The sequence below is a fragment of the Balaenoptera ricei genome, chromosome 7 (assembly GCF_028023285.1).
Source record: "Balaenoptera ricei isolate mBalRic1 chromosome 7, mBalRic1.hap2, whole genome shotgun sequence".
NCBI lineage: Eukaryota > Metazoa > Chordata > Mammalia > Artiodactyla > Balaenopteridae > Balaenoptera > Balaenoptera ricei.
Genome location: NC_082645.1, coordinates 54,472,663 through 54,494,706, shown reverse-complemented (window position 1 = coordinate 54,494,706; position 22,044 = coordinate 54,472,663). Strand labels below are relative to the sequence as shown.

General features: G+C 35.0%; 1 protein-coding gene across 11 annotated transcripts in view; it reads right to left on the bottom strand.

The window, feature by feature from the left end:
- LOC132368520 (sodium channel protein type 2 subunit alpha) overlaps nt 1-22,044 on the bottom strand; it is a 90,002-nt gene that overhangs the window by 64,270 nt on the left and 3,688 nt on the right. For 5 of the 11 annotated variants that reach the window (XM_059927194.1, XM_059927193.1, XM_059927199.1 and 2 more), the window contains exons 3-10: nt 14,056-14,145; nt 13,199-13,327; nt 12,532-12,623; nt 11,376-11,648; nt 8,637-8,700; nt 6,933-7,074; nt 6,585-6,791; nt 4,818-5,105 (exon numbers count right to left, since the gene is read on the bottom strand). In XM_059927194.1, coding sequence (XP_059783177.1) covers nt 4,818-5,105; nt 6,585-6,791; nt 6,933-7,074; nt 8,637-8,700; nt 11,376-11,648; nt 12,532-12,623; nt 13,199-13,327; nt 14,056-14,145 — 1,285 coding nt within the window. Of the gene's footprint in view, nt 1-4,817; nt 5,106-6,584; nt 6,792-6,932; nt 7,075-8,636; nt 8,701-11,375; nt 11,649-12,531; nt 12,624-12,718; nt 12,811-13,198; nt 13,328-14,055; nt 14,146-22,044 lie in introns of all 11 variants that reach the window. The other 6 variants (XM_059927195.1, XM_059927200.1, XM_059927203.1 and 3 more) reach the window with 3 other exon arrangements.

Here is a 22,044-nt window from a genome sequence, read left to right as displayed (position 1 = left end):
CTCCTGTGGCAACTGCTGGTGGGGTTCTGGCACTTTCTACGAGGTTCAGGTCTTTTGTTTTGCTCTCCCTTTTCCTCCCTTCCTTCATTTTCATCTTCTGAGCTCTCATTTTCTACCATTTTCTTCTACTTTACCCATGACTTCAGATAGTCAGAAGTACCCCCCTGAAGACTGTTTTGTCTCATTTCTGGCACCTAGAACTGAAATCTTTGCCAGACCCTTCTCTAGAAACTATTCTTATTTAACAATCCAGTGGAAAGCAATTAAGTACACAACTACGTTTTGATCCTTTGAAGCCAAAACTACACCAGTAAGAGTTCACTAGTGCCCACACCCGGATGCAGATCTCACCACCGAGGAAAATAAAACCAATCTTGCTAGTAGGTCTGTTTAATTATAGAACAAGGGGCAACTTCTCTCCTTCCCTTTGCATATTTCATAACGGTCCTCATGAATAATTTAAACAAATCAAGCTGGAAGAACTGTATGATTCATTCCCTGATTTTCACTCTTCTGTCTCAAGAAATCTAAAGAGCACCATATTTACAAAAACCTGGTCTTCACTAAGTATCTGGTCACAACCATTTGACAATTTTCTAGATGGTTACAATGTCATTGCCATCATTCAGTTTACTTTGATTCTCAAACATAGTACCATTGAGCACAACGAATCATTTCCTGTTTATTACTAGTCTATTTTTACAACCTCACTCTAGTGAGCACTTGTTTCTGCTTGTCCAATACCCATTTATCCTTTTTCTGTTGACAGTACCCTGATTATCTCCAAGAACTGCTCCCCAGGCAAGACCATAGCCCAGGTCTAGCCAATGAGTGTATTCCATGCCTCTGGCCATAGAGACTGGTTTGAAAATGGGTAGGAGACCCTGCATGGTCCATTGACAGTCACCAATCTCTTGTACAATTGTTGGGAAAGAGGTGCATTTTCGATTGAGGTTGCTAAAAAATATTGAATGTAAGTTTGGAGCCATGGTGGGCATCTTATCAGCATATTGGTGGAACCTGGAGATGTGGAGTAATACTTGGCCCTGATAACATGTTTTGAGCCTTTGGATCTAGCTGTGCCTAAAGCTACTCATTGATATCATTTATATAATTTAATCCTCTTTTTTGCTTAAGCTGGCTTAAGCTGGATTTCTATGATTATTAATAGAATACCAACTTTATCATTTAACCATTACTAGTTTCATCTTTTTATCTCCAAAGGATTTAAAGCTAACTAAAATTATTATTTTGTACCCATATATTTTTTACATTCCCTGACTAATAAGTATACATTTAAGTTTATTTTCAGCTAAAGAATGATCTTCTCAATAACATCTATAAACATCTATAAAATGTCTATAATCTTTAAACACTATCTTATGTTATATGATCTTATTCATTATTTACAGAAACACATCTAAGAGTACTGATCTGCTCCCACAGCAGAACTTATTTCTTCTTTTCCTATACCCATGTTTTTTCATCCTGTTATCAACTTCATTATTCTTTTCTTTTATTGTTTCCATATGAGTATTATTATTATTATTATTATTTTAATATTTATTTATTTATTTGGCTGTGCCAGGTCTTAGTTGCAGCACACAGTATCCCTGACCAGGGATCAAACCCGGGCCCTGTGCATTGGGAGTGTGGAGTCTTAACCACTGGACCACCAGGGAAGTCCCCAATATGAGTATTTTTTAAACTTCTCCTACACTATCCAATTTCTTTCATGTCTCCTTTCTCTCCTTTCACAAGGGACTTTGAATTAGCTATAAGGACATAACAGTTACAGAATTTCTGACCTACTGGTTATCATTACCTCAAAAAGAAGCCAGATAAGAAATGCTTGGCAATAAGAAATAAAGTAGAAATTATGTATACGTACCACTCTTAGTAAGAGTTTTTATTTTAACTACAAGTACTCCCCTCAATTAGAGCCAATAGAAAGGCTGGAGAGAAATAAGTTATTAAATTGCACACAGTGTTTCCCAAAGTTCAAAGGTGAATTATGCCACAGAAGAGCACAGTTTACATATGGCAGCTATATGAAAAATGACTGTTTCCCATCTGTTAGCATCAACTTCCACTGTTTACATTGATTACATAAATCCATAGCAATCAAATGCTATGCCACAAATAGAGGATGGACAGTAAGAAAAAAATCTGCCATACCAAATGGATCTCTAAAAACTCCTGGTTTATCACTAATATGGAGGGAAATAATAACTTCAGAAAGTCAACAGTATCTTATAAAGGCTTCAGAATAAAATATTCAGGTTGTCTTGAGACGTCATTAGAGATTGCACTCTTGACTTTCTTCTTTCCCTTCTCCCACACTAACAAGTCATATTGAAGTCTAAAACATATTTCATACAATCCACCTACTCTACTGCGAAAATTATAATCCTATGGTAAAAGTATACATTATATTTTTTTCAATATGAAAGTAGAAATGGTTACCAACACAGTTGCCTATCATGTCACTACAAAACAATAGTTTTTAATACTTTTGGGCCTTAGGCCCTTGAAAAATCTAACAAAAGCTATGGACCCTTCATCACTGTACCCAGGTTAAGAACCTGGTTCACTATTTTTGAGTACTACTTACAGCGTCTTGCAAAGTGAGATTAATGATTTCAGCATCCCTCCCCTTCTTTCTCTTCCTTTATGTCTCTCTCTCTCTCTCTCTGTGCCTTTCCATTGCCCTCTCCATCTTCTTAGTTACTTGTTTGTCTACTTCTTTATCAGATAAAAATCTTTAGTTCTATTTTTATACACATACCACTTCAGAAACAAATATCAATTTGAGCCAGATATTACATGTTGTGTGAGTGATCACCTATAATGCCCAACTAGGAAGGAGAGGTTTTAAGAAGACAGTATGGGGAAAATGTTATGTCTTTGGACAAAATTTACAGAAACAGATGGGATAGAGCCTAACATTTTCAGACTTTACTATTTTGCCTAGAATTAGTTCTATCGGACTTGAAATGAAGCAAATTGGAATAACTCTGTGGTATCTGTTGGTTTGCAGTTCAGATTTAGGTAGTTTTTCCTCAGGTAACTTACTTTCCTTCTTTCCTCCCTCCCTCCTTTTCCTTTTCCTTTCCTTCAAAATAAACAATGCTCTAAAAAGGGGATTAGATGTTTTAAAAATTCACATTTATTAAGATTAGTATCTCCACTAATGTAATCATAATGATTGTGACAACAACATGAATAGGGGTGAGTAAATGTTGAAATTTATTTAAAAACAAATTCTACTTCAAATTTGAATTCAACCTCACTAAGCCTTTAATTTATCCTATCTTATAATGTTACCTGGACTTGGAGTGAGTCAGGCTGACATAAAAATTTATATGTATTAAACATAAGGCTATGTGAAACTGTGTATACTAAAAAATGTACAAAGAGCATGTATAATCCTAAATATACGTATCTTTTAAATGAAATCAAATAGTAAATTTCCTCAACAGTTTAAGATTTTTTAAAATATTTTTATTTCTTTTATTATTATTATTATTTTTAAAAAAATTTTTGGCCATGCCACATGGCATGCGGTGTCTTAGTTCCCTGACCAGGGATCGGACCTGCACCCCGCTGCATTGGAAGGTGAAGTCTTAACCACTGGACCGCCAGGGAAAAAAAAAGATTTTTTTTTTTAAGATATTCTTTCTAGTCAGCCTGATACAGTGGAAAGTTCAAGGGTATCAGTGTCAGGCCAAATCTGAATGCCGCTTCAACCTTTAATAACCAGATGACATTGGGCAATTATTTAACTTCACTGAGCCTAAAAAATAGTGAAAGTAGTGCTATGCAGGGCTGTTAACATTAATTATGGTAGAATAAGAAGAATGCCAAGCACAAAACAGGCACTCAGCGAAGAATACCAGCCTTCCCCTGTCTTCACATCTGCAGATTGGGGATGAAGATTATAGTACCACCCTAGGGCTGTAGTGAGTGGCTTCAAGTAGCAATGCACCACATAGGTGTTAGCTATTATCACTGTTATCGGTGTTGTTCAAATTGTGACTGTTAACTGTATGGATATTAAGCTTTCACTACTGAAAAACTGTATTTCTGGTAATTCTCTTGGTAATTTCAAAGACAATTAAGGATCCTAAATTTCAAAGTTTCAGCAGCTTGTGTTGGTACATAAGCCAGAAGCATCTAGATATCATTTTCTGCACTATGTGAGTCAAGGTATTCTTTTCATGCAAGTCTCCTTAAACATGAGACACAGATAATCAAGAGCAATTAAGCACAACTGTTTATTTAGCGTCATAAATCTTCTTCAGTGCACGTCTACCTAAAATGTTTGATTACATTTTTAGAAAAATTTTGCTTCGGTTTCCCTTGAAACAAGGACATGAAGAATACACTCCTCATAAGAAGTTCGCACGTGCATGGGAACAACTGCACAGATGGTCTGAGAGAATCCACTCTTCACTTCTAGGAACCTGTCACTCAGAAAACCTACAATTCACTGGGTCCAGGCACCACAGCTAAGAAGGGACAGTAACAATCTGCTGATGATTCCTCATGTAGAAAATTGCCCTGAGGAGTCTCAGAATCACAAGCCTTCCCAAGCCCAGTGGGATCTATGCTCTAAAAATGTTCTCCTGAATTCCAAAAAGTTGTAAAACTCACAAATTCCTTGAGGTGATAACCAAAACACTCAATGATCGTCACCATTCTGAACGCATTGTGCCATCCAGGAAGAAGGCAGTTTTATCTAACCAAATTCTGGCATATCTTAAAAAAATTGTGTTTGTTATGACAACGCAATTTATATAATCTAATATTTTTACCTGGTGTGGAGAGGAAAACCTCTTTTCATATGTCAGCCTGCTTCCTTCTAAGGAAAAACGGAAACCTTTTCTTCTTATGCTGTCTTCAGATTCAGATTTGCGGACCCCATCTTCCTTCTCTTCTTCTCCAGACTGTTCTTTCTGTTTCTTTTTCTTCCGTCTGTTTTTCAGCTCTTTTTCACTCTTGGAGCTCAACTTTGATGCTACTGAAGAACTTTCTGAGAAAACCCCTATCCCACCAGCACCACTGAAGTCTCTTGATTCAGCAGATGCTGCTGCAGCTGCTGCCTAGAAGGGTTCAAGGGAGATGGTAGTTGCATATACACTTTGAAAAACTCTATGTTACTGCTTACTTTATCTTTGGTATCATGAATATGTGATTTTGAAAAATGATTCTCCATTCTAGTATGTATCTGGAAAACAATGCATTGTCGTTAGACCGATTAAAGAATTAAAATGAACAGAAAAGGGGAAGATGATACATGTGACTTCAATGAAGATCTTCAACCTGTAGCCTCACACTACACTTTCTAATTATCTAATAAGATGAATAAGATACTCAAATGTCATAATGATTTTTTTCTGTGATTTAAACAATATCATAAGAAGGAAAGAATTTAAGAACTAAAGGTTTCCTATTTTAACCTGATCCACCACACTTCCACATGACAATGACTTTTAGTGCCAGTCTAAATTATTAAATTTAATCCAGTCAAGTATTTTGTTTCAATAAACCTTTTTTTCTCTTTGACTTAAAATGATTATTTCACTAAGAAATGCACAACAAAAGCAGATTATAGATTGTATATAAGAAAATCCCAGATCATGGCATCTGAATGAATTTGTAAATTTCAACAGTACAGTTATTAGAAAGAAAAAGTGCTCAATGTTGTTCCTGCTACGCCAGTATATTTTATTTATCTGATCTTTATTACATATTGATATTGTAAATTTCAACAGTTCAGTTATTGGAAAGATAAAGTGCTCAGTATTGTTGCTGCTAGCCCAGTATATTTTATTTATCTGATCTTTATTACATATTGATATTTAGGATATTCCGTGTTAAAAGGGAACTGTACTCTACATCAAGAAAAGACGAATATAGGCAATTGGATTAATGACATTAAGTCAAACAAATATAACTAGAGAAATTCTTGCCTTATTTTGAAGCCTCATCAGGCCAAATTACAGGATTTACAGAGTAGTAGGCAAAGAATGTAATGATTTAGTATGTTTATGTACCAGTGTTTTCCTTATGCGATCCACAAACTTGCATTTAAACACTTGAAATAGAAAATAAATATTAAATAGGTCTTTGTCTTTCTTCCAGACTCTATGAAATAATCTTCTCAGTTTGACCCTGGTTTTCTGACCTTTCCCACCTCTAGCAACGCTAACGAAGAGGCAATTATAACTGAATTCTGCTTCCTCAGAAGATTAAGAAAATACTTCGACTGAAGGCATGTAGGTATAACTACTTTGTGAGCTTGAGTGAATAAAGGGTCACAAGGGAGAAAAAAATGTCAACAAAGTCATTATAATTCGTCATGTTTGGATGCCATTACTACTGACAGTAAGTAATCATCAAAATAAAATAATAATCTCCTAATAACCAAACAGGCTCCTAACACTTACCAAATACATATGACTTGTTTCGAATATCAATTACCACTGCTGATTTTGTGCGTTAAATGACTCTGATCTCGACAGTGTGGTCAGAGAGCTGAGATAAACAAACACAAAAAGGCTCGATGCTTGCTACTATACCTGAGCTTCTTCTTGTTGCTTTTTTAATTGTTCAAGCATCTGCTGAAATTCAGCTTCTTTCTGTTCAGCCTCTTCCAGCGTTGCCTGATTCTGTTCCTCATAGGCCATGGCCACCACAGCCAGGATTAAATTTATAAGGTAGAATGAGCCCAAGAAAATGACTAGCACAAAAAATATCATGTATGTTTTCCCAGCAGCACGTAATGTCTGCAAAAATGGAAGAGATATTTTATTAAATTTTATACAGGATGTTATGAGCTCACACTCTAAGTAATAAAGTATACTATAGCAATTCTCTTGATCTCAGTATTTCATGCTTCCCAGAAGAATCATTTTATCTGTTCTCACCAGTTGATAAAGGTTTTCCCAGAAGTCTTGAGTCATAAGACGGAATAAGGACAAGAAAGCCCAGCTAAAGGTGTCGAAGCTTGTGTAGCCATAGTTGGGGTTTCTACCAGCCTTCACACAGATGTATCCTTCTGGACACTGGCTGTTATTAGGTTAAAGGAAAGAGAGGAAGTCAGTAACTATAAGTTGGATGGCTGGCTTTCCTGTTTTTATAGACGCCAATATCCATTTTATGAGACACCAGGGAAAGCAGATTTCTCTCACTTTAGCCAGTGCTCAACCCAGCACTTAAGTGGACTGATTTACGTAACAACAGAATCTGCTAAGTCTATTTGTGGATTCCTCTGTGATTCATGATTGTCATTATTATATTTATCATGTCTCCACATAAAAGCAATCATATCATGATTACTATCTTCTGGGATTTGTGAACATGAACAGAAAAATAAGTCTACAGGGAAAAATTTGATTTTCACTGAAGACATCTAGAGGCAGAAGTGTGTTGAATGTGGAGGTAGGCATGAGGGCTAAAGAAAAGATGGTGGGGGCACATTGAGAGGAATGAATGAGTCTGCAGAGTGAAGGTTTCATAGTATGACCTTAATGATCAAGCTGACCTGGCCTCAATACTGTGCCTGACACTTCTGGGCTGCGAGGCCTTGGGCAAGTTTCCCACACTTGCTAGTCTTGGAGAACCTCATATGTAAGAAAGGGCTAATAACAGAACCTGCCTCCCAAACTTACAATCATTGAATAGGATATCATATGTAAAACATTTAGTATAGTACAGACAAAGAGTTAAAATCAGTCTGTTTTACTTATCACTAAGATCTGGAGATAAAGGCAGCACAATCTTTATCACATGAGCCAAATGCAAAGCCTGATGCTGATACCATTGGGAATTTTGCTACAGGTATTAGCTACTAATGTCCACAATATCATCTTCCACAGAAAGAACATTAGATTTCTGTCTATGATTCTAAAATCTTGTCAACTAGAGAAAGGTAACTATTTCTCTGAATTTTCCTCCTTGCTTTAGCTCCAGGTACAATACTTCTTAATAACAAGCATTCACATGATGCCAATCATAATAATTAAAAGTACTTATTGAATGCTGTAATAGCTAAACATTCATTAATCCATTTAATTCTCACAGCCACCCTATAATTATTCCTATTTATCACATGGGGAAATCAAGGCAAGGAGAGGTGACGTTATATGGTGAAGTCTGGGTTTGAATTCATGTAAACTCTCCAGTCTATGCTGTTAACCGCTTTGCTAAAATATGCTAAACATGTACTCACCACACCTCAGATATTGACATTATCTTCAGATATCTTACATTTTATGCCATGGAGACCACATTAGCTTATATAGAATATCACACTTATAAAAGAACATGCTTATGAATTCTATTAACTTAAGCTTCTTATGTATATGTACTGCTTTTCCCTATATTTTCCGTTGAACTAATTTGCAAGATTAGCTGTGACCTAGTATGGAAAAATAATTGCTGCGTATGAGTGAGTGTGTGAAGGAGGTGAGAATCCACACTTATCCTAGCTATTTTTAGAGTCAGCGTGAAGTGGAATTTATGGAGGGCTTTGAATGAGGAGCAAGCGGGGGCTGGATGGGTGGAAGGTAGCAGGTTATTAAGGCCGACGGAGCAGTGTGGACTGAGACTCAACACAAAACATCACTTACCCTGCATCTGAGCTGTTGCCACAAAGCAGAGCATCATTTTGCCCTTCCAAAAAATAGAAGTGACCTATTTAAAAGAGCGAAGAATAGAAAGAATCATTAAAAAAAAAACCCTTAAAACACTTCAGCCATTGTGCCTAGGTAACAAAGCTTACCTTTTTTTAAACCATAATGAAATTGATAAAATAATAAATATGTATAGGGCTAAATGAAAATATTTTAATAATAATTGAATATTAAACAAATATCAAAAAACATTTTTGATTAAACAAATGTTTAGAAAATTGATTTAAAAAGAAATTTTTTGGTAAGGAATAACTATTATAGCATTCTCTATCAGCATTTACTGCAAATATAAACTCAAATTGCCTGGGATAATTCAAAAAATAGCTGTCAAATTAAGGCTGTTTGGCACAAAAAGTGAGAGATAGGAAAGCCTTGTTGCTTCTAAATGCTGCCATGAAATAACATTTTATTTTACAACTACGCTTTGCCTGGACCCAAACTAGATTCAGACCTTTGTTTTCCCTACCAATTTTAACCTAATTTCTTGTGAAAAGTGGACTGAGCTGTTTGCTCTTTCCATGATACTGTAAGTAAGTGGTTTGCTTTGAGTTTTGGCTTGAATACTGTCTTTCAAGATAAACTTCCTTCTTTGGAGATACGTATTTTCTAAGTATACCTATTTTTTATTCTTAAGGAATACCTTATATATAAATTTAATAAGTTGCAAAGATGATCTCAGGAAACATACACATATATAAACATACATATTTACATATTCACATACAAAAACACACAGACACATATACATTAAAAAAACACACACATAACCCCCACAAAAAAATTTTACTATAGTTTTCAGGAATACTTAAAAGCCTATATTCAAGGAATACCCTAATATATTATGTAGGTCAATCTGGGTCATAATCTCACAAAAAATTTTAGATCCTTACCTCATAACATATATCAAAAAATCATTCTAGATGTTTAGAGATTAAAGATTTAAAGACAAGTCCATTAATATAATATAAAAATATGTAGGTTTTCTTTTCAATCTAGAATATACAGGTGGCTGTTTTATATGCAGAATATACAGGTGGCTGTTTTATATGCAGAATATACAGGTGGCTGTTTTATATGCAGAATATCTAGGTGAAAATTTTTATTATTTCTGAATCCAGAAGCATTTTATAATCTTAAATATAGAAAAAAAGAAAACAAATTTGATGACTTGATGGCCTAAAAATCAGAATCACTTAGGGACCAAAAACAAACAATAAGAAGAAAAAACAAGCTGGAGAATATATTCGCCAAAAAAAGACAAAATGTTAACATACTTGATAAATTATAGAGATCTTATGAATTCCCAAAATATACTATCACCTGATAGAATAACAGGTAAAAATGTCAACAGATAATTCACATTACATTAAATATATAACTTGCTAATGATACTAATAAACAATTATAGATTCTACCACATTAATAATTAAAAAGAGGATACACTTTTCCTTCCATCAGAAGATGTTAAAATATGGTAATAATCAATATTAATGAGAATTCAGTAAGATGGCCACTGCTGTAGGAGGTATATAGTGGTCTGACCTCTTTGGAGAGCAATATGACACTATGTCTCCCTAGCCTTAATCTCATCATACCCTTTAACCCCCCAAAATTCTACTAATAGAAATCTATCTGAAGGAAACAATCAGAAATAGAGAAAAGATTTATGTGCAAAGATTGTCACTGTGCTGTTATTATAACATTAATAAATGGGAAATTTCATAAATAATGAAATCATTTGTTTTATTTATTCACTTGTCCAAAGAACCTTAATCTCTTCAGTAAAAATCTTCATGAGAATACTAATTCTTAAAACATTAATATAATGTGAGAAGTGATAAAATTTCACATGGTTCTAAAAACCATGAAGGATACCTCGGACTAAGTATCCCAATGGAGTATGGATAATCAAGAGATCAATGGAAATTGGCTAGCTAATTGCATAAGGAGAGGGAGGGACTTGGACATTCCAATGACAGAGGGGCTGGCTTCAATGATAAGAAATTATACTAAAGCATATCATAAGTATACTCTGATGTCCATCTCTAAAATAAAATCAAACTGTATTGATAAACAACTCTAACACAATGATTGATACCAAAGAGATAAACTGGAATAAGAATATTATAAAGGTAGGTTTTGAGTTTACACTTTCTCATCAATAAGTAACTTGCTGGACTGAGGTTGCTTAACTTTCTGATGAGTACACAAATTCAGATTTCATCTTAGTTTCTCCATTTCCAGATACATCATATGCACTCAATACATATATTGAGTCAAACCAAATAGGGGCAGATTATTTCTCCTCAGTCTTCTTAATAATCCATTTCAGCAAAATACATTGAATAGTCCAAACTACTGATTTATTTATTAAGATGACTGAAAACTCCTGATCAATCCCTAACAAATAAATATTATTGTTTATAAAGCATTATATTGTATTGCTGTCAAGACTGGTTTAGGAAAAGAACACATCTTCAAATGGTAACTTTTATCACGTTGATTGAAAGATAAGGAAAAAGGAGTAAGATACCATTTGATTTCTGTATCATATATACTATCTTAAATTGGTCTAAGTAATTTGGTTCACATCAAAATTGAGACAATTTTCACTATATATATATTTTTAATATTTAAAGGACTAAACAGCTTAATGGTTAAAAGAGTATATCTTACTTTTATCTTCAATATATTCATCCCAGTTAAACATGCTCACTGTCCTATTGAAAGTGGTACCATTCCCATCCAATGAGTTATTAAAGAAGGAAGTGATGTTTATTTCAAAGGAAGAATTATCTGGGGGCCATTGCAAACATTTGTTTCGCAGGTTGCCCATAAACAGCTGTAATCCTATTAGTGCAAACACGCTCAGACAGAACACAGTCAGGATCATTACATCTGAGAGCTTCTTCACCGACTGGATTAGGGCGCCCACGATGGTCTTCAGGCCTACACGTAAAATCAAAGGGAGGAATTTAAATATACTATTCGACAGCTACTTCACAGACAAAAACATCATGAGCTTGTCCTGGAAAATAAAGATGTCATGCAGAATGCCAACAATATTAGTTTAATGTTTGTGACTGAATAACATTTTCATGAAAAGCCTGCTAGCTGGTGAAAATGAATGAAAGCAGAATTTGTATGTTCATTAGAAAACCGTGAATGGAAATAAACCAAAAGTGTATTTCCAAATACTCCTTAGAGCAGAAGAAATGGTTTTGTTATTCATGCTTAAACATCAACCTTGTATAAAATTTTTGCCTTTATTTGCAGATGTCTTACTCCCTAACCTCTTATTGATTTTATAAAAATCTATATGAATAAAGTAGTAAGAAATCTTGAAGCCACTGAATTACGAGGTTATATACTTGTGAATTCTGCAAGCTTGAGTATGGGTTAAAAAAGGAAGACATCTGAAAAATGAGCCCCATGCAGCACTCATGCTATCCCTTGCTCTTTCATTTATCTGAAGTTAAGAAAATTACCAATTTTAGACCTAACTGGTCAAATCTGCAGCAGTTTGAATGCCTTACAGTTTAGCTTCTATGCAGAAAGCTTGATGTTACAGGACGCAAACCACGTAGCCTGTTACTGCAAATGCCTCATGCAAAAACTTGTTAAACTCAAAGGCTGATTTAGAACAGATCATTTTAAAGAAAGCAACTAGTAAAAGCAAAGAATCAAATCCACCCAAAATATGATGTACTGATTCTTGCTTTTTTACAAATTTATTTGCAATAGGTGAGAAGCAACAAGGCTTACGCACAAAAGCTGTGATTGTAGCACCAATGCTGCTAAAGTCAGCCTCGGTGTTTAACCTAGCTCTCACCTGGAATGACTGAAATTGTTTTCAGTGCTCGGAGAACTCTGAATGTTCTCAACGCTGAGACATTGCCCAGGTCCACAAACTCTGTCACATATCTGTAATAGGGAGTTCACACACAAACACAATAACAGAACACAAGAAACAGTTGGAGATATAAGGGGCCTACCACCTTATACCAGTTTCTTCTTACCTGGAATTACAGAAATAGTTTTCAAAGCTCTCAAGACTCTGAAAGTTCGAAGAGCTGAAACATTGCCTAGGTTTACAAATTCTGTTACATACCTGTAGAATTAAATCAGAGTTATTCAGAATTTAGGGAAATCTAAGTCTAAGTTGGTCTTTCATCAAGATCTTTCAACTTCAATGAGTGTTGTCATCAGATTTCCCAATTAAGAGAAAAATGGCATTGTCATCAATCATAATCTCTGTTACTTGGGTAACTTATTTTATTGCTCTACAGCACTAATTGAAATCAAAGCCATGTAATTTACTATGATAGTCCCTAATTTCTCCAAAGTGCACAATCTGATTGGAAGAAAAATATCCTAAATTCACATAATAACCAAGAAAAATGCTTGATCTGTTAAGGGAAACCACCAAGGAGAAATACAGTGTAGGCTCCCACTAATGATTTACTCTTCCCGGATAGAAAATGTATTAAGATACTTACGCAAAAGTAATGACTGTGAAATCCAACCAATTCCATGGATCCCGTAGAAATGTGAAATCTTCTAAACAAAAGCCCCTTGCAAGTATTTTTATAAGTGATTCAAAAGTGTAAATTCCTGTAAAGGTGTACCTGAGAGAAAATAGCCAAGCCCACATTAAAGATCTAGTAGGTAATTTACATGTACATGTCTTAAAGGAGAAAAACCACAAATACAAATTAGAGGCTTCCATATAGTTCTATATTGGTCTCCCTATAATGTAGACCTTAGGTAGTACTTAAGGAAGAAACATTACATTCTGAAAGACATTCTCATTGACTATAAATGAGTATTGTACTTGCTACATTAATTCATTTGAAGGCCCAAATAATATGGTTCTATATGAAGATATTACCCGAAATACACTAGTTTTGGTCTAATTTAAGGAAATAGTTATTAACAAAAATAAATGAAGATTTTTTGTTTAATAAAATGTGCATCATTAACAGCCATGAAATATATACTAATAAAACATAGAAAGGTGATAGCCATGAGGAAAAGAACATACAAACTGGGTATAATTTTTATCATCAGATATTAGTAATCACTGATGACCTTTGAAAGAGTGTGAGACTCATAAGGAAGATAAAGAGCTACAAATATTGGCAGTCAAATCAGTGCAGTAATTGGAGCAACTTAATGAGCCAGTGCAAGCTTTGTCCTACAGAAAATCAGTGGTTGAAATGAACTTGAATCACTGTCTAACTGGTTTGTAGTAGCTACTAAGACTTGCTAAAGAAACTGATGAGGTCTCAAGATGTTAAATGCACATAAAGGGACAACAATATTGCAAGATTTTTTTTTTAAATCTTCTACTTACTCCACATTCTTTGTCCAGTCTGGAGGATTACTCATGGTCATAAATACACAGTTGGTAAGAATAGTGCACATAATGAGCACATTGAATAAAGTAGAAGAATACCGTCAAGGAAGACAAAATTCAGTGGAAAATTTCACTTTCATACACCATTATGTCTTTCACCACCATGAAGTTTAGAACTTTTATGCCCTTATTATTTTATTATTGAGTTTGCTTTTTCCATTTCTGTAATTTTAACAACTCCATAACCAAGTCATGTCAGGCCAAGCCATCAATTATTTGGAGGCTACTTATGTGATTTTAGCAATGAAAAAGATTAAATGAAAAGAAATTAGCTCATTGGTAAATAATTTACCAATTTAAGTTTTTTTCTTTCTTTAATGACAGACTCAATGACTGAAGTGCAAGCTCAGCATGTATGAAGACTCTGACAAAAATTCAACAAGAGAATTCCAGTAATTACAGTCGTCCCACAGTATGCATGGGGGATTGGTTCCAGGACCTGCAGCAGATACCAGATTCCACAGATGCTCAAGTCCCATAGTGGGCCCTCTGTATCCGTGGTTTCTGCATCCTCAGGTTCAAGGAACCATGGATCCTGAACACTGTACACCACCTACTGTTGGTTGAATCTGCAAATGTAGAACCCATGGATATGAAACCCGTGGATGAGGAGGGCCGACTGTAACTGAATGCATTATAACTCCATCCTAAGGGTCACCTGAGTGGAATATCTTCAATAAAATTCTTCATAAGTGGAGTATATAATATACAGTGATTGCTCATTAAATTCTGAATAGTAAGAGAAGATGGCTGGTGTTAGTACTGACATTTCTTGGGTTTGTAACTGTGGCCAAATTACTTAATAATTTCCCTAAGCCTTGGTTCACTTTGCTATAAAAGGGAGAAAGAATAACCATTTCACAGGATTGCTGTCAGGATCAAATTAGTTAAAATATATTAAACCTCCTACAACTTAATGTGCCTTGTACATGGTAGATACTCAATAAATTACTTTCTTAATTTCCTAAATCATAGAGAACACTACTTATAACAAAAATGTGGTTTGTTTCACTCTACCCCACTTTGCCTGTGTAGACATAGCCAATGCAGTTCACTCTCCTTTATACTGAAAAACAGCAACAAAAGCTCCTTAAGAAAACATTCAGTAGTAATACTTGAAATAACTTTCTTTCATAGTTAATAAAAAGCACAAGAAGGATTCAGCTGTACTTATGCAAAACAAGAGCTTTATCAATATAGATTTAGAAACTTTATAAAAATTCCAGTGAATAAATGCTATTAATATCACTTCTCACTCTTTATTTTTATTATAAATCTTCACATTACTTACACATAGCAAAATATCAGCACGATTTTAAGTGTAGTAAAATAGAATAGTGTTGTGTTATCTATATGTTGTGTTATGCATTATGTGTTAATCTATAAAGGAAGCTTCTTTGCACCCGCAACTGACTTTAGTCAAAGCAATCATTGATTTTTCATTTTGACTGGCAGTGATGCAAGGCACATGCTTAATTCTCAGCTTGTTAAAATGCATCCACATGAAAACAGTCATAAGTGAATGATGTGGACCAGCCACATGAGGGCACTACAACCTAGAGAACACAGAAAAACACCATTTCAAAGAAGAAACATTTTTCCTTTATTACTAAAAAGAAACAAAAAGTAAGACAAAATTAAAGATGACTTGCTATTAGTATATAAAACTAGAGGATCCTCTGTGTCTGTTAGGCTGCTAGGCTCTACTGGAGAAAATGACTCCCCTTGGTCGGTTGGCGCCATTCAAAATACATGGTTCCCAGCCTCACCCACACTCAACACAGTCTAAATATTTCTCCACTTCACTGCACCTCCTACTCTGCAAAGACAATTCCAAATATTCTCCACTCTTCTCTGTTCTCCAATCTTCTTCCTTCCCTCCCCATTTCAAACCCATGACCTTATTTCCTACTTCACTGAGAGAAGAGATAGGATCAGAATGCCATATCTTTACTTCCCACCCCCAAATTGACAAACCTCTCTGTATTAAGATCCTTTCCTCCTTCTTGTTTCAATGGGGGGAGTTTTCAATCCCTCTACTCATACTCTGGACACCTTCCACCTTTCCAGAACACTTCAGAAATCTCTAATCTCTTCCTTCTCTTATCTTTAACACTTCCCACTCTATCCACCTCTTCCTATCAGCACTAACTTGCTGAAGTCTCTCTTATCTTGGAGGAAAAAAAGAAAATACTTTCCTATAACCCACAATCCTCTAACTACTTACTACTAGCTACTTCTTTTTTCCATTTCACAGCCAAACTTCTTGGAAGAGATGTTTATCTTTACTTTCCCTCATTTATCTATCACATCCCTAGCCTACCAGTTTTCTTTCTAAATATGACAAACATCTTCATGTTCTGCCCGGAAAACAAAAGGATAATTTTGAGTTCTTATTTGACTTGCTCTCTCAGCAGCATTTGACAAGCATGATTCTTCCCCCTTTCATTATGTTCTCTTATTTTTGCTTTCATGAAGTCCCAATCCCTTGATTTTTCATGTCTCATGGACAATTTTTTTGTATCCTTTGAAATGTTATATTTCCCTTTTTGAAAAGGACATCAGATATCCAAGCCATTTTTCCCTCTCCTGCTATATTTATCCTAGTAAAGCTCATCAACATACATAGCTCCAAGTACATTTACATGCCCACTGATCTCAAATATTTCTCTCCAGACTAGCCCTCTCTTCTGAACTCAACTGTCCATGGTACCCAATTGTACATATTACATCTGCACTTATGTTTACTCATCTCATTGACACTTCAAATTTTTTCAGTTCTAAAACTAAACTAAAAATCTTTTCATCCTATCCCTCTGCTCCTCTCAAATACTGCCCCTTTGACATCTCTGTTTCACAGAAAATGGCTCACGATCCAGCCAGGAACCTAGGAGCGATCTTGCATTTTTCTCTTCCCTAAACCTCCACATTCAACTTAACACCATATATTGTCAATTCTACCTGCTATGCCTGGATTCAGTGACCTTTTTCCCCAATCCTCATATCACTACACAGCCCAGGTGTCCATCAAATCTAACCTAGATTACCGCAATTTCATCTAAACTGGTCTCTCTGAATCCATGTTTGACTCCTTTCAATCCTTTCTGCATACTGTACCAAATGACCTTTGTAAATGTAATTTCAATAGCTTTCCACTACCTTAGGACGGCGATCAAATATCTTACAATAGGAGGTCTAACTCCTCTCTACTTCTCCAATTTCAGCTTCTTTACTCTTCATTCCACTCTCCCCAGTCCAATATTATTGCAATTGTTCTAGGTCATGGAATTAAATAAGCTCTTGTTCAAGTCAGGATCTTAGCAAATATCACCTCTTTTCCCTGGACATGCTCTCTACTTCACCTAGCCAATTCCAACTTTTTCTCCAGCACTCAGATTAAAAGTTATTTTCAGTAAAATGCTGTGCACAATAGCATATTTCCTGATTAGGTCTATCAGTAATATATACTTGTAGCACCTGATACCATTCCTCCAATGACTAATTTTAACACTGATTTTTTTTTCTACTAGGCAGTCAACTTTATGAGGGCCATGTCTATATTGTTCACCACCATACCCTTGCCATTTTGCAGTGTCCGTTGGCTATTGAATGATGTCAGTTCGGAAGATTGTTTATTACTAAGTGAAGTAAATTTTCCCTTTTTAATGATATATTTATTAATATGGATCAGAAATACAGCATGAAATTTGTTTTCACATATATCAAGTTCACAAGTTTCTACACTTTTTTTGAAAGAGAGAACACTGGATAAATATAAAGTGGAAATTAATAGCCTCATGAGATTTATGTCACACAACAGACTGAGCCATGGTTTTATGACCCTTAAAAATATTTACTCCTTATAATGATAAAAATTAAGTATATATAATAATGTAAAATATATATTCAAATATTAATAAATAATAGAGTGAATATTACCCAGTAAGTCAAAATTAATAAATCATTACATTCAAACTCGTGTTTTTCACATTGTATGACTATCATTTTAATAATAAAAAATATGCTTAAGTTAAAGATCCTGACAGATGCTCAGAAAGGAAAGCAAATAAAACTATTTTGCTTTTAAACCAAATAAGAGATAACTAGAGTCAGGTTTTTATGCTTTTCGTTTAATAGAAAATCTCTAAATAGAGAGTTTCAAAATCCATTATTTTTTAAAATCACTATAAATTTATTTTATCAGTCACATATCTTTAAGATTCTTGGAGTTTGGTGAGTGACTGAAATAGTAGGGTTTCAGATAATGATAACAAATATACAAATATGAAAAAAAATGTAGACATGGTATTGGTGATACCATACATTGAAAAAGTATAGAAACTCCATGTCAAGGCAGATTTCAAGGAGTTAGAACTAGTAACAAAATGCATATATTTATTTTCTAAATATATATTCCATGACATCAACTAAAGTACATTTTTCGAAAGAACAATGAATCCTAGAATAGTATTTCCTTAAGAGACTTTGTATATAAAATAAAATAGAGGTAGATTAACCTCACATAATATCAGGAAAAAAAGGATATTTAAATCTATTAATTTCTCTATACCAGGTATTAATAAAAATGTGTTAACCTTTTGATTGATACTAACTTGTCAGTTGGCAAGTCTAAAATATTTCCTATGTGTGTATTATGAGGAAAGACTTCAAGTTTATACTGAAAATGGTTTATGTAACTTTTGACATGGACACTAGATGTCTACCCCTATATCCATGTAGGTAGGATGAAGCAGCATGAGTTTTAAAGTGATGAACTGTGGGATCAGATGCATCCTTTACCAAACACATGGGCTTCAGCAAGTTAATTCTTTAAGCCTCAGTTTTCTTGTGTAAATGCAGATAAGAGTACTAATACTTTTCTTAGAGAATACAATCATTTTTATTACTATTAATTATTTGTTTATTAAACATAAAAATGTAGGGTGTTTCTTTGTTATTCTTAAGGAGAAGACATCGTTTGTTCTGTCCAGGGGCTTTGTAATAATACATAATATCCAGAGAAGTTGCAGAGGAATTTTCAACTTAAAATATATATGAACTAGAGGTAGAAGATAGTTTTATGTAAGAGGTTTTCTAACATAAAAATGGAGAATTCAAAGCAAAGTAAGACAGGCCTCTTTCTACATATTGGTGCATATTTGTGAGACAGCAGAAATATTGACTAAATGTCACATATATATGTGACACACACATAATGTTAACTCTTGAGTTGTTTAATTTTGTTATTAACAAATTCCTAACTATGTGATAACTTTTGAGCATTGAAAGCAGGAAAAATAGAAATCATAAGCTGTTCACCCTCCTTTCCCTTAGACCTATATAATTTTTGGGTTTTGATTTCTACATAGATGAAAACCGTGATTTTTAAATTTCTACATAGATACCATATAATTTTGGGATGAGCTAAAAAGCTTGCTTCCTATTTAATGAAATAGTAAGTTGGAGCCACTGAAAATAACCTTTGAAATACACAGAGACAGAGATACTGGCAATGCCCCCAGTACATTATTTATACCTGAGGGTTCAGAAATCAGTTTTCTTCTGTTAGATGGAAATTGCAAAAGGCCTAACCTGAAGTTTTAGCTCTGCCACTTATATAAAATGTAGTCTTAGAAAAAGACTAAACATGTGTGGGCTTCAATGAACTCATCGGCAAAATGAGAAGGCTGGAACTGACCACATTATGTTTTTTGGTCGACTAACAGCTCCTAACTCTGGTGCTGTATAAACATTTTGTTTGCAAAATCAAGCCTCAAGACAGTAGAGATTTGTACAGAATTCTTTGTGGAATTCCTTAAACAATATAAGAGTGTTCCTTTGCTAATCTTGCAGCAGCTGCTCCTAGAATTGTAGCTACTACTACCAACAATAGCTGTCCTAGCTACCAGTTATCATGTTCCTACCAAGTGCTAGTCATGGTGTCAGGTACTTATGTAGTTATTATTACTGATGTATAAATAACGATTGCAATTTTATAGATGGAGAAACTGAGATTCAAACCAGTTGGAGTAACTTGGCCCAAGGTCATGGAGCCAATAAGTAAAACTCAGAGGTGGAGTTTGAATCCAGGTTTTCTGAAACCAAAAGCTGTTTATTTTCCTATCCCTTATGAATGATAGGTAGTTCTGCATTATTGTGTGATTTGGAGTGTTTCAGGTCTTTGCCATCACTTTAAATACCATCCATACACTGACATCTCTCAGTTATACCTCCAGCCCAACGCTTTTCTGAACTCCAGACTTGTATTTCCATTTAACTTCTCAACTCCTCCACTGAATGTCTAATAGACCCCTCAAAAAAAAATATGTTCAAATCCACGCTTCTGATTTTACCCAGCATATCCCTCCACCTAATGTTGTCCCAAGCTCAAGTAACTACATTTTTCTTTCTTGACCAGACTAAACACTTGGAGTCTTCCTTAGCTCTGCTCATTCCCTCACACCCCACGTCCAATTGTTCAGCATATCCCGTCAGCTCTTCTGAAAAACACATCTGAATTTGATGACATTTGCTACCCTCATTGTTTCCACCAAAGGCCAAGACACCGGCGTCCCCTGCCTTCATAATGGCAGTAAGCCCCCAATCTATCTTCTTGCTTCCATTCTTTCGCCCCAGGCAGTCTATTCTCCACGCAGCAGCCAGAGTGATCTTTCTCAAATTTGAGTCAGGTGATGACACTCTTCTGCTGAAAACCCTCCAGTCATCTCTCCCCATCTCATGCGGCATAAATTTGGTGTCTTCACCACGGCCTACAACTTCAGCCCCGACCTTCACTCTCATTGACCTCATCCTCTCCTACTCTCTGCCTTTCCCACTCTCCTCCAGGCACTCTGGGCTCGTGGCTGATTCTAGAGCACACCAGGTACACTTCCACTTTTATCCTTTGCCTTCATATTTGCTATTCCCTTTTCCCCTCAGATTTCCATGTCTCACTCCCTCACTTCCTTTGGTTCTCTACTCAAATGCTATTTTTTCAGAGAGGACTTCCCTGATCATATGATTTAAAACAGGACCTTGCCACTCTTCTCTTTTTACACTGCATTATTTTTCTTAATAGCGCTTATCACTAGCTGACACTAGCTGATTTATTTTTATTACCTCTCTCCTCTCAAACACACACATACACATGAATGTAACCACATGCGAGCAGGGACTAGATTTGGTTCTATGTTGCATCCCAGTGTCTAGAAGAACACCTGCCACACAGTAGGTACTTAATAAATATTTGCAAATGAACAAATGAATGAGTAACAAATGCAAAGTAAAGGAGAGTGTGCATATTAAAGTAAAATAATAAAAACTGACATGCAACACATTGAAAATTCTGATAGGGAATTTTAGGAATATGGATTATTTTTTACTTGTTTACTATCTAGAAAATATAACCATATTTTATTTAACTATTGAAACAAGGTAATGGGCACATCAACAGTATTTTCAGTTTTCAAAATATACCCTGACAAAAATATAGTAAGCATAAGATTTTTCTGCCAAAATCAAGAAACAAAGCTAATTTGATATGCAACAGCTCCTAATGAAGATAACAACTCTTTAAGAAATAAGTCAGGATTTTCGTTGGAAATAGAGATACCAATCTAGGTTTAAAATACAAATTTCTTGATTGTGAATGGCCATTTTCTGGATTATAAACTAATGATAATAAATACACAACAACCCCTTAACTGTGCCTAAAACCCACCATTACCAACCCCAAGCATTTTTATCTTATAGCAAAAGACACTTGAAGTCAGAAAACCAGGATATGAGTTTAGGATTTGCGTTGTGAGGAATAAGACAAAATCACTGGGAAAATCACCTGCAAACTGTACAGTATTATTTACATCAAAGTTTACTAGGATCTCCAGGCAAATGTGCCTTATCACCACAAGACTGAAGAATGTGTCT